Source organism: Petaurus breviceps, unplaced genomic scaffold (assembly GCF_028583685.1).
Source record: "Petaurus breviceps papuanus isolate PSGF00001 unplaced genomic scaffold, PetGlider_PUasm1.0 185, whole genome shotgun sequence".
NCBI classification, from domain to species: domain Eukaryota; kingdom Metazoa; phylum Chordata; class Mammalia; order Diprotodontia; family Petauridae; genus Petaurus; species Petaurus breviceps.
In genome coordinates, this window is record NW_027185797.1 from 6,806,610 (window position 1) to 6,818,573 (window position 11,964).

General features: G+C 40.2%; 1 protein-coding gene across 3 annotated transcripts in view; it reads right to left on the reverse strand.

Annotated features, from left to right (window-relative positions):
* Nucleotides 1–5,573: 5,573 nt before the first annotated feature.
* The window catches only part of ATP2C1 (ATPase secretory pathway Ca2+ transporting 1), a 110,126-nt gene continuing 103,735 nt past the window's right edge, over nucleotides 5,574–11,964 (reverse strand). For all 3 annotated transcript variants that reach the window (XM_069088394.1, XM_069088396.1, XM_069088395.1), the window contains 2 exons: nucleotides 7,993–8,134; nucleotides 5,574–6,408 (listed from right to left, as the gene is read on the reverse strand). In XM_069088394.1, the coding sequence (XP_068944495.1) occupies nucleotides 6,266–6,408; nucleotides 7,993–8,134 (285 nt within the window). In that variant the 3' untranslated portion in view covers nucleotides 5,574–6,265. The remainder of the gene's footprint in view (nucleotides 6,409–7,992; nucleotides 8,135–11,964) is intronic.

The following is an 11,964-nucleotide window of genomic DNA, read 5'->3' on the forward strand; positions in this document are numbered from 1 at the left end:
CTCTGCTCAACACTCCTCTCAGAAACCTATTACTAAATTATTATAAAATATTAATGTTAATTAGGAAATGTTAATAAATGAAAGAAAATTACCTATTTTGGAAAATCTTAAGAATTGGATGTTGCTTTTATGTTCTCAGCCCATTCATCTTAAACATTTCTGCCCAACAATCATTAACAAATATTAAATTTGTTGGCCATCTTTACACGTTGGTATATCCTTGTTACCAACATGCACCTCTTGCCTTGACCTGCTTATCCCACCTCATTTCAAAGGGGGGGCGGGGGAGGGAATGCCCCTGCAGTTGTTAAGATGCTTGGAACTTTGTAGGAGTTTCTGCCTATTTAATTTTTAATGAGAATATTGATAGCAACTTCCATAGCTGTGAAATTTACCTTATCTCTGTTGCCATTCTGAGATATCTGGTCAACAAGATTAAGGCCTAGGTTGACAGATGATTTTTTTTCCAACCTTGCTTATCCCCCCATCCAAATTACATATGCATTGAACAGTCATATCAATAGCTGCCATGAAAATATACATGGACTTGCTTAGTTGATAAATGCAGGAATACTCCCCAGGCATCTTATCCCTTGGGTCATCTTTTGCTAATAAAATTTTGTCTTTAACATTCACCAGATTTCTGGTAACTCATCACCAAGATTATGTATGTGTGTACCTATGAAAAACAGTGTGATTACAACACTTGAGATGGTGAAATGTTCCTGTTCTCTGCTACTAACAAGGAAATCCCTTTTATTCATATTGCAAATTTCCATGTCTGTTAGTCGATTGATTCTTAGTCATTCCTTTGGGACATTATTTATTTGACAATAAAAAAAAGCTCAAACAAACTACTCATCAAGTCGTCTCAAGTGCTGGTTCCGGGATCATCCTATGAAAGAAATCTCAAACCCTGAGGGATTTAGGGGACCAAGGACAGCACTACTGGTGGCTCTCATGGTATCAGAGAATCTCAGGTTCAAAGCAGCCTCAGTGGCCACTATCAGCAGGCCAGGCTATTCTTGACAAGAATTCACTCTACAACACTACACAGGTAATGTTAATTAGTGGTTTCCTAAGTCATTATGCTGCCTGGAAGGATCCATTTCTATCGGAGCTTGATAGCTGCTCTATTCTGACGCCATCTTGCTCAACACAGGATGTTTTCCCAGCACCACCATAAATGTGGTCCCAACAAAGGTTCTATATTTGCCAGGGCTCAGTGATAAGGGTCAGAATTGTTCTTTAGAGCTTGGGGATTTAATTGGAAAGGCAAAGATCTTTGGACTGCATTCAAAGAGGATCATAGGAATCAGAGCTAGAAAGGGATTGATATCACCTGATCTAGCCCTTTCATTCTACAGATAAGGAAACAGAGGCCCAGGATCACAAGGGGGATAACAAATACATCTGGACTTGGAACCCAGGCCTTGACTCCAAATGCAATGTTCTTTCCATTCATCCCAGGGAAAACAAAACATTTTAAAGATCCCCAATGACTTAGTTAACATCACATGCTAGATGTTCTAAAGTACTAGTTATTACTCTTTACCCCAAGTCTCTCCTGCTGCAAATCATTTACCACTCAGCTGCCACAATGAAGTTTAGGTCTGACCATGGCCCTCCCCAGCTCAGCCTCCAGAGGCTCCCTAGGACCTCCAGAATTACACACAAAGTCCTCTGATACTGAAAGCCCTTCTTACCTGGCCCCTCTACCTCTCCAGTCTTATCAAACCTTATTCTCCTCCACAAACTCAAAGACCCAGCAAGATCGGCCCATTGTTCCTCACACAACAGTGCTCTAGCTCCAGAATCTTCACATCCACCTGCTGGATTCCCCGGCTTCCTTCAAGGGCTCAGTGAAAATCTCCGCTCCCAGTAGGTCCTCACACTGCTAGCGCCTTCCCTTCAAAACTCCCTTCCATTACACTGCCTAGATCTTGTGCACAAGTAGCTGTTTGAGTATTATCTCCCTCATTAAATAGTGAGCTCCTTGAGGGCAGGACTTGTGCCCAGTATGCAGCAAGCAATTACTAAGTGTGTGTTGACTAACTGATCACAAATTAGTTATTAGGTCTAAATTAGTAGCATTAGTATTTACATGGTACCAAACTGGGACTGTTAGAATTGTTTATCATTTGCCTGGTCAGCTGGGACCCCTGCACTTACAAGCCTTTCACTGAGCCCTGGCATGGGAGGAACATTTGTTAGCAATAACAGATCTTCATTGCAGGGATGGGGAAACGTCCAGCATAGGTCAAGGCCGTGGTGACTGCCCACAGCAGTGACAGCCAAACTTTAAAAAAAAATTCTATAAGCCATTATATCCGTGGCTTACAAATCCCATGAGTCAGTGAGATCTTTCAACAAGACCGACAAGAATTGTCTTGTGTGTTTTAACATACAAGATGACCACGTGCCAAATTTTTGTAATGAATCAATAACCCATTTTTCTTCTTCCAGGACATTGATGGGACAAATTAAATGCAAATTAACAAAGCCTGATTATGCCAGAGCAAGGATTCTCAAACACTTAAAGATGGACCATGATAACAGTTTGGCTCTTTCCTTCACCCAGACATATCATACTCCCTCTACTACACCAAAGACATCATTACCCATTGTGGCCAAGTAGTCATATAATGACCAACCTTCTGTCAACTGCCTCTCCAAACTAAGGCAAGCTGGTCAATGCCTATGGACAGATCTGTCATTAGTCCTGGACCAAGGTTCAAAAGCCTTTGGGGCCTGGTGGGACTCTCATTCTTCCAACATAGCCTTCAAGAAGCCAGGGTCACTTCTTTATCACTGACATAGCAGAATATTAGTGGAGGTAGGCTGAAGTGTGAATTTTATGATTTTTCATGGGGCGAGGGGGGGTAAAATTATAAAGAAAATCATATGGGAAGTGTAATTTTACATGAAAAATAAGGGCACTGGACCTGCAGTGAAGAGGACCAGGCTTCTTACTTTATCCTTGGTGACCTTGAGGGAAGCCCCCCTAAACTTCTCTGGGTCTTGTTTTCTTATCTGAAACATGAGGTGGTTGACCCAGACGACCACTCAGGACATTTTTAGCTAGTTCCAAATCTTATGAACCTATTAGATTCATGCATAGTTTGAGGAACCCATTTGAAAGGGAAAACGACAAAAACCAAAATTACTATTCAAAGAAACGCTTTTGGCATGCTGCTGAAAGGCTGACAAAAACACAATTATGAGTCGTGATCTACTACAAACTCGGAGGTCAGTTACTCTCACAGCGATGCACTCCAGATGGTGCCTCTCCCGCTGGTTAATCAAAGTTCAGCAAAAAGGAAACTCATGATGTTGCCTGCTTTAATTTGCCTCACCTCCAATGAAGGACCTCATTGTAACATGAAAATGACATGGGATTCTCAAAGGCTGTGCCACGGTAGAATGCAAACGGATCCTCCACCACGTTACGGAGTCTTAGCACAGCCCCCAACATAAACTAAGTCTTTCACCCAAGAATCAAATTGGCTAAATTCAGAGGTTACTTACCCAAAAGTTGGCCATAAGGTCTAATATTTTTGGCCACAGCAACTCCCCCAGTCTAGTAAGGCATAAAAGGGTAGGACTCGGCATCAGTGAGGCAGAAATGCAGATGCTAGCCAGTTACAGATTTGTGCATTGTTTCAAGTTCTTTTGTCCACTTCTTTTCCGTAACATTTTGGTCCTTTCATGGCTAAACAATTTTATCCAACAGGGATACAGGGGAAGGAAAGTTAACCAACTTGTAATCAGTCTGCTCTAATTTCTCCCTGCCCCCAATAATCACTTTTCACACTTAAAACCTCACCTAGAATTTTGCTTGGCAATATGAACACACTTCTCAAGTAAATGTTGTATATCTCATCTTTCTTATTATGACTGTCAAATCCAAAGAGGCTGGAACTGTGTCTTGTCTAAACTGCACATCCTCTCTATACAGTGTACTCTAACAATGCAACTCCTTAAAGTCTGTTGAAGGAGTATGGCCAGAACTCCCAAGAGCTCTAAGGCATGAGGTTAAATACCCGTGTCTTTAAATGATCCATACTACTCCAAGTAGACATCTAGGTGAATTTCTCCACTGCAGTTTCATATTCTCATTTTGGAAATAAGTCTACATAAGATATTTATGTGCATTCCCTAATTTCTCTCTGACAACATTTTCACAAGTAATTCTAAATACTGACTTACAACAACGTCTGGGAGATGTCACTGACACATGAACATGGCTGATAAAAGAAAAAATTTGCCACCTTAACAACTGAGAATGAGAACAGGTAGCCTCATTTCAGCCTCAACTGTCCAACAGGGAAATAATGTCTACAAAATAAAGGCCAAAGGCTCTAGATTTACTAACACATCTCAAGTCCATCTACAGCAAAGGAGAAAATGCTTAGTGATTTGGGCAGGTAGTTAGAAATATCTAATAACAACTAAATATGACCTTTAATTTCCATCAAGACTCATATCTGATAAAACATATTGATTCCCTCCCAAATTAATGAACTGAAACAAAGCATCATAGCCTCTAATCATTTAGCATTAAAAGGCAAAGTTAGGTGTGAGCTACTGTCCAAGCTTAGGAGCTTTCTAAGGAGTAGCCCCAAGGACATAATTTCTTTATGTTACCCCTAGTAATCCCCCAAGGACAATTATTTAGGCTTTGTAATTTAATCTTAGTGATTAAGCTGGCATCCTCTAACACTTTGCAAGAATCCAGAATGCTATTTAAATGCAGCAAATATGTAAATAAATAAATAAGTTTGAGTAGTTTAGGAAAAACTAAACAAGTACATTTTAAGATTTATTTTTGCTTTAAGTTAAAAATACTCAGCAGGGAGTCAGAAAATCTGCATCAATTTTGCAATTTTGAATCTTCACTGCAGCCAAAATTGAATATGTATTCCAAGTATATTTGCTATATTACTAGTATTCAGAAAGTGAATCCCCCATTATTTCTCCAACTTGCCAACTCAGACAAGATTGGTGGAATAAAGGGGAGGGGAGAAATACTCAAAAAGGCAGAAAGTAGGCTCCAAGTAACCACAGGAACTAGGTATAAGATGGACATGGAACAACCTTTCTTTCCTGGGCAAAAAGGAATCCTTTATTTATATCTAAATTAATGAGTTTTGGTTTTGTTTTTAAAATAGATTGTATGATTTAAAGAAAGGCCACCTGAAAAGTTACAGGTAAATTATTAAAAATAACAATTAAATATGAGTAAAAAATCATCCAGGCTAAAATTCCTGAGGCAAGTCTTGGACTTTAAGAAATCATGAGACTATGTGAGGAAGGGCATTATGATTTCTCAAAGAGAAGGATGTATATAGCACATGAACACAATTCATTATAAACTTAAGCCCACCGCTGGCTCATATGTTTTCATCTGTGACTCAGCATAACGACCGTGTTGATACAGAAAGGTGAGAGAAGGGATTGGATCGTCCCAACTTCGGGGCACTTCATGATCCTGAGCGAGCCCAGGTGTGTGAAGGTTTTGCTTGACCCCAAAGATTCATATCTCCAAAGAAAATGCAAGCATATACACTTACTACGAAAAGCAAACGTTTACTTCAAATCGCAGTATAGGCTTTTCAATCACAAAAAGAAAGAAAACAGTGATCCGACAGTGGTCACATCCTGTGCAAAAAACCCCATAGGATACCAAAATGGCAGCAAGAAGAACTGGAGCTGTTTACATGGCAAATAAAGTAAATAAATACAGTAGCTGAAATCTGGCACTCACTCCTGTGACTCCATGTCTAAACCAAAGAGAATGCCTTTTAAAAGTTCGATTTATTCGTGTATTAGTAACAAAGCCCCACCACCATAAAGTAATACAATATTTAAAAATAAAAAAAGAACTAAAATATTTATATCTAAGATGGACAGTTTATCTATACAGTCAGACCTCTTAAGTGCAGAAGGTGGGTCAGGCTTTGCCATTTTCCTTCCTCATCCTCGTGTGTTTTAAATTAACCTCCCACATACGTCATAAAGTTCCCATCTCAGAAGCCAATTTTATCAAGGAAAATCATATCCAAGTTGCATAATCCATTGGCAACTCCCAGCAGCAGGCAGGGTGGGTGAAGTCTCGATCCTTCAGCCATCTCTAATGTCAATGTTCACATGAAGACATCATGAACACATCCTCAGAGCCCCCACATGACGCTGCCTCTCCAGCACATCCTCAGGCCGCGGCTCCCAGCTCACTCACGCTCACAGATAAAGGATGCAATATGCATCACACATCAAGAAATGAGGAGGAGGAGGAGGATGATGTCGAAGGGCCATGCTTTGGGCTCCTGTCCCTTCTTCTCTCCACCTTCTTGATGATTTCTGACACTATGCACACTGAGGAAGTGAGGCCCAGCAGGAAGAGCAGGTCTGCAAGACAGAAGCTGAGGTTAGCTCCTGGACATTGTGTGGGACACAGCTGTGTCCGTGAGGTGCCGGGCTGGCCCATGCCACCAGACCTTTCTGAGGCACCTGCTGATCAGAGCACCCTCTTGACGACTGAGCTTGAGAGGTCAGGGAGCTCAGGATATGCCCATAGTAAAGATGAGGACGGAGGCTGAGCCCCAGAGCAGGCATGTTCAGATCTGCACAGGGGGCTCAGGAGGCCAGCCAAGGCTTCATTTCCCATCAGGGCACTCTGTGGATGCCAGCTTTTCCTTCGCCCCTTACCCCCCCCCCCCCTCCCCCCACCCCCCCGCCCTGGCTCCCTTCTCTGGGCTGTCTTCTACCTTTAGAGGGAAGCAGGGACCACTTTTCCTCTTCCGTTCCCCAGAGCACAGCAGAGGGCCTGGCACATAATAGGCTCTCCATAAGCATGCCTTGAACCCTACCATGCTGTATTGCATCAGAGCTCAGGGCAGCCTGGGCTAGAAGATGACAGTTCCACTCCTGGCTCTGACACTAACTAGCTGTATTACAACACAACTTACTAGCACCTCAGTGTTCTCATATTTAAAATGGAGAGAACAATATTTGCACTATGTGACTGGGTGTGCAAAGCACTTCTCATACTATCAAGTGCTATGAAACATGAGCTACTAATAACCACCCCGGTCTCCTGATGACTAGTCCAGGCCTCTCTTCCACTTGACTTCTAGGTCATCTCGGGTGACCATCCTTCCCAGAGTGATTCCAGGATTTTACTGAAAGAGATCTAGAGAGACCAGGGGGATACCATCATCTATCCTACTCTTCTGTAAAGACTAATAAATCTTTTTTTGAATAAAGAACATGGCTTTAAAACAAGTGCACTAATCGTCTGCTTTCCTTTTAAAGCAACAGTTAGTTAAACAAACGTTAAGGGTGAAGCAGGTGTACAAAGAAATTAAAACTAGCTCACATTTGAAGGGAATCTGAAATAAGAAAAACTTCAGGGGCAGCAGAATTTGTTCATATGATCTACATTCCAATGAAGCTTTCCACAGAAATGGTATTTTAGAGTCGTTTACAAAGAAAATGTACAATTTTACATACTATAATGGTATGTGGGGAAGTAAACCTAAGAAGTGAAGATAGTATTATCTCAAAACCCATCATTTCTACATACTGAATATGGAACAACTACTTATATATGTATAACATACTAATACTGACTCCTTAAGTACAGAGCAAGTCACAGAAATAATGGATCACTTTCATGAAGCCTTAGCTTTAAATTCTTTGCTTCTAACTGTTGAGAGGAAGAAGATACATTTTTCACCAAAGTCCCAATATGCATCATAGAAGAAAGCTGCAATCAGTAAGGTCTGACTTGTTTAGTTACACACTCCCAGTAAGTGTTAGAGGCCTAATTGTGAATTAGGGGTCTGTTTCCCCTTCACCCAACCAAAGGGAAGAGTAGGTAGACATCTTTTTTTCAATTGAAAACTTCACAGTCCTATCCTATCATTGGTGACTGGATCTTAATCAATATAAGCATTCTCCATATTCTATACAGTTATTTTTTTTCCTTACCTAGTATGCTGAGGCTTTCAGTCTGAAAAACTTTCTGAAGTGGGGGAAAATAAATAACTAGCAACTGGCCCATGATGGATCCAAGGACGGCATAACAAAACATTTTATTACTGCACAGTCCAGTCTCAAACACAGACTTGGTCTGAAAAAAGAACAACACAGTTACGTGATTTCTACAATATATCCTTGGTAAGAACTCTATACAGACAAGGTCATATCCCATGCATAAGTACAAAGAAGTAGGCAGGACAAACCAATGTCTATGACTGCCTTGCTTTTCCCCTTCCCTCTCTACCTTTTAAGGAGACCATGACGCTAAAAAATAACTCAAAATGATACTGCAGAATTAAACTATATTTCTGAACACTCATGTAGGAAGAACTGAAGATTTCATTAAATGAGACACCATTAATAAGAAATCTGTAATTATTCACATGGTAGAAAGGTAAGCAATCGTCAGACTATGAAAAAATGGCTCACCTAGTAAATACAATCAAATTAAATAAATACTAATCTGTCACTTTTATACAGAGAACTCTGATGGCAGGATTCTTACATATTTAAAGACATTTCACAAATGGTTAATGCACTTTTGCTTTTTTTTTGGAGGGGGAAGGACAGGGCAATTGGAGTTAAGTGACTTGCCTAAGGTCACATGGCTAGTTTTTTTTTTTTTTTGCATTACTGCACTCTTTAGGTAAAAACTTGACTCTTCACAAAAGCCCATTCCTTAACTCCTCGTACTAGGTAACATACCCTAGCTTCTCCTCATAGCTTATATTCTTGAAAGTAATAAACAGCATTAAAATATATTTCCTAATTACACCTTTTAAATAATTCAGAGTTAAATAATTCCCTCAGTCAAGATTAATGAAATAATAATACTGTACTTAGAAATTAATCCAGTGGGGTGCTATGGGGATAAATCTATTTAGTGGCACTTTAATGAACCCTTAGACACTTTTTCAACCTTAAATTAATTTATATTTATTTTCAAACACTGTGTACTTAACAAAAGTTTCACTATCATATATCATTCTACAAAAATATTTTTTAAAAAGGAGAAAGTAATTTTAAATTTTTTATTGATGGAAAAAAGTTAAAAATTTTCAACTTTGTTTTTTCCATTTCTTTTTTCATCTAATCTACTTTTGCAAAATTTAAATTAAAAATTCTCAGATGATGGATCATAACTGTAAGATATAAAAGATTGAGTTTGTAAAAAGAAGCCGAGGGTCTAATATTTAACTCTGTGACTTGTGTTAATACTAACCAAAATGGCAGCCGAGCAACTGCTTCTCAGGGCCTACAGCCATATCTACTGAAGACCCAGAAAGGAACATACATGATGTCCCCCCTCAAGGGGCACGGTCCTACAATGTTTTCTGTATGTACACTGACAATGATGGCATTATGAACCAGGATTAATGAAGCTAGCTATCAGGCCAAAGGAAAATAAAATGTGGCGAGGCCCAAACGGCAATATTTTCTTAGTCTTTGGCTTGAAGGAGGCATAAAGAAAACACCACACAATCCACAAAATGACAGAGAGAAGCTAACTTCCCACTGAAGACAATCCAGCAGGCCAGCAGGAAGGGACCAATGCAAAGCTCTGGGAGCCAAGCCCAGCCCCACGTGAACCCGCAGTTTTAGCTTCAGGGAGGCCACAACCAGCCGCTGGCTGGAGGAACTTCAGTTCGCCAGCAGCTGTGGCAGTTTCCAGAATTATCAACCCATAGATGCTAAGGTCAAAGTGAGAGGTCAGTGCAGTGTGGACTTTGTGAACCAAGATTTCGGGAGTGCATTCCAGCCTTTACCCCTGGGAGGGAGAAGGGCTGAGGTGCTGCGGGCGTGCAGCTGCCACCACGTGGCTGTTTCAAAGCTACTGGTTTGCAGATTGTAGGGGGTCCAAGTGACCAGTCTGAGGGGTATTCGCTCTTGCTTTAACCTGCTTGGATCTGGATCACTGTCTGGGGTGGAGGTCCTAGGGTGCGTGACCAGTGTGCCAGAGCTTGAGAAAGCTTCAGAAAGGGCACCTAATAGCTCCAGCAGCTGCGAAAACCCCAGAAATTTGGGACAAAGCTCCCCTTTCTGGTAGCATAGTTCTACTGTGGCAAAAAGCCCAAAAGTCAAGTAATTGAGTGGCAAAATGAGCAAGCAATCCAACATTACACTCTTATTTTGGGGACAAAAAGGATCAAAGCATGGAACAGGAGGAAGACAATGAAGTTAGAACTCTTGCACCAAAAGCTTCCAAGAAAAATATGAGCTGGTTACGGGCCCTAGAAGAGTTTAAAAAGGATTTTGAAAACCAAATAAGAGAAGAGGAGGAAAAGCTGGGAAGAGAAATAAGAACGATGCAAGAAAATTATGAAATTAGAGTCAACAACCTGACTGAAGAAAATAACACCTTAAAAAATAGACTAACTCAAATGGCAAAAGAGGCTCAAAAAGCCAATGAGAAGAATGCCTTAAAAAAGCCAAATTTGCCAAATGGAAAAAGAATCTCAAAAGCTCACTGAAGAGAATCATTCCTTCAGAATTAGATTGGAGTAAATGGAAGCTAGTGACTTTATAAGAAATCAAGATACTATTAAACAGATCCAAACAAATGAAAAAATAGAAAGCAATGTGAAATATCTCATTGGAAAAACCACTGACCTGGAAAATAGATCCAGGAGAGATAATTTAAAAATTATTGGACTACCTGAAAGCCATGATCAAAAAAGGAACCTAGAAATCATCCTTCAAGAAATTCTCAAGGAAGAATGCCCTGATGTTTTAGAACCACAGGGCAAAACAGAGGTTGAAAGAGTCCACCGATCACCTCATGAAAAAGATCCCAAAAAGAAAACTCTGAGGAATATTACAGCCAGGTTCCAGAGTTCTCAGATCAAGGAGAAAATATTACAAGTAGCCAAGAAGAATCAATTTGAATATTGTAGAAACACAGGATCTGGCAGCTTCTACCCTGAGGGATTGAAGGGCTTGGAATATGATATTCCGGAGGTCAAAGGAACTGGGATTAAAACCAAGAGTCACCTACCCAGCAAAACTGAGTATCATGTTTCAGGGGAAAATATGGTCATTCAGTGAAATAGAGGACTTTCAAGCATTCTTGATGAAAAAACCAGATTTGAATAGAAAATTTGACACTTAGATACAAGAAGCAAGAGAAGCATGAGAAGGTAAACAGGGAAAAGAATCATAAGGAACTTATTAAAGTTGAACTATTAACATTCCTACATGGAAAAATGATAATTGTAACTTATGAAACTTTTCTCAGTGTGAAAATAGTTGAAGGGAATAAAAATGTGTATATATGTGTGTTTATATATGTATACATAAGTATATATGTCTATATAGGAGGATATATGGGCATATGAATACATACGTGAGTGTAGGTATATATGTGTACAGGTATACCTAGACAGAGGGCACAGGACCAATTGAATAGGAAGGGATCATGCTTAAAAGGTGAAATCAAGAGGTGAGAGAGGAATATAATGAGAGGAGATGGGGAGAAACAGAATGGGGTAAATTATATGGGAAAACTATTACAATGGAGGGGAAGAACAGGAAGGCAAAAGGGAATGGGTCAACCTTATTCTCACTGAATTTGGCTTAGGGAGGGAATGACATACAAACTAAATAGGGTATCTCACCCTACAGGACAGTAGGGGAGAAGGGGATGAGAGGGGTATGATGGAGGGGAGGGCAGGTTGGGGAGAAGGATAGTTGGAAGCATACACTTTTGAAAAGGGACAGGATCAAAATAGAGAATAGAACAGGTGGGGGTCGGATAGGATGGAGGCAAATATAGTCAGTCTTTCACAATATATCCACTATGGAAATGTTTTGCATAGCTACACATGTGCAACCTATATTGAATTGCTTATCTTCCCAGTAAGGGTGAGTGATGAGGGAGGAAGGGAAAGAATCTGGAATTCAAAGTTTTAAAATCAAATGTTT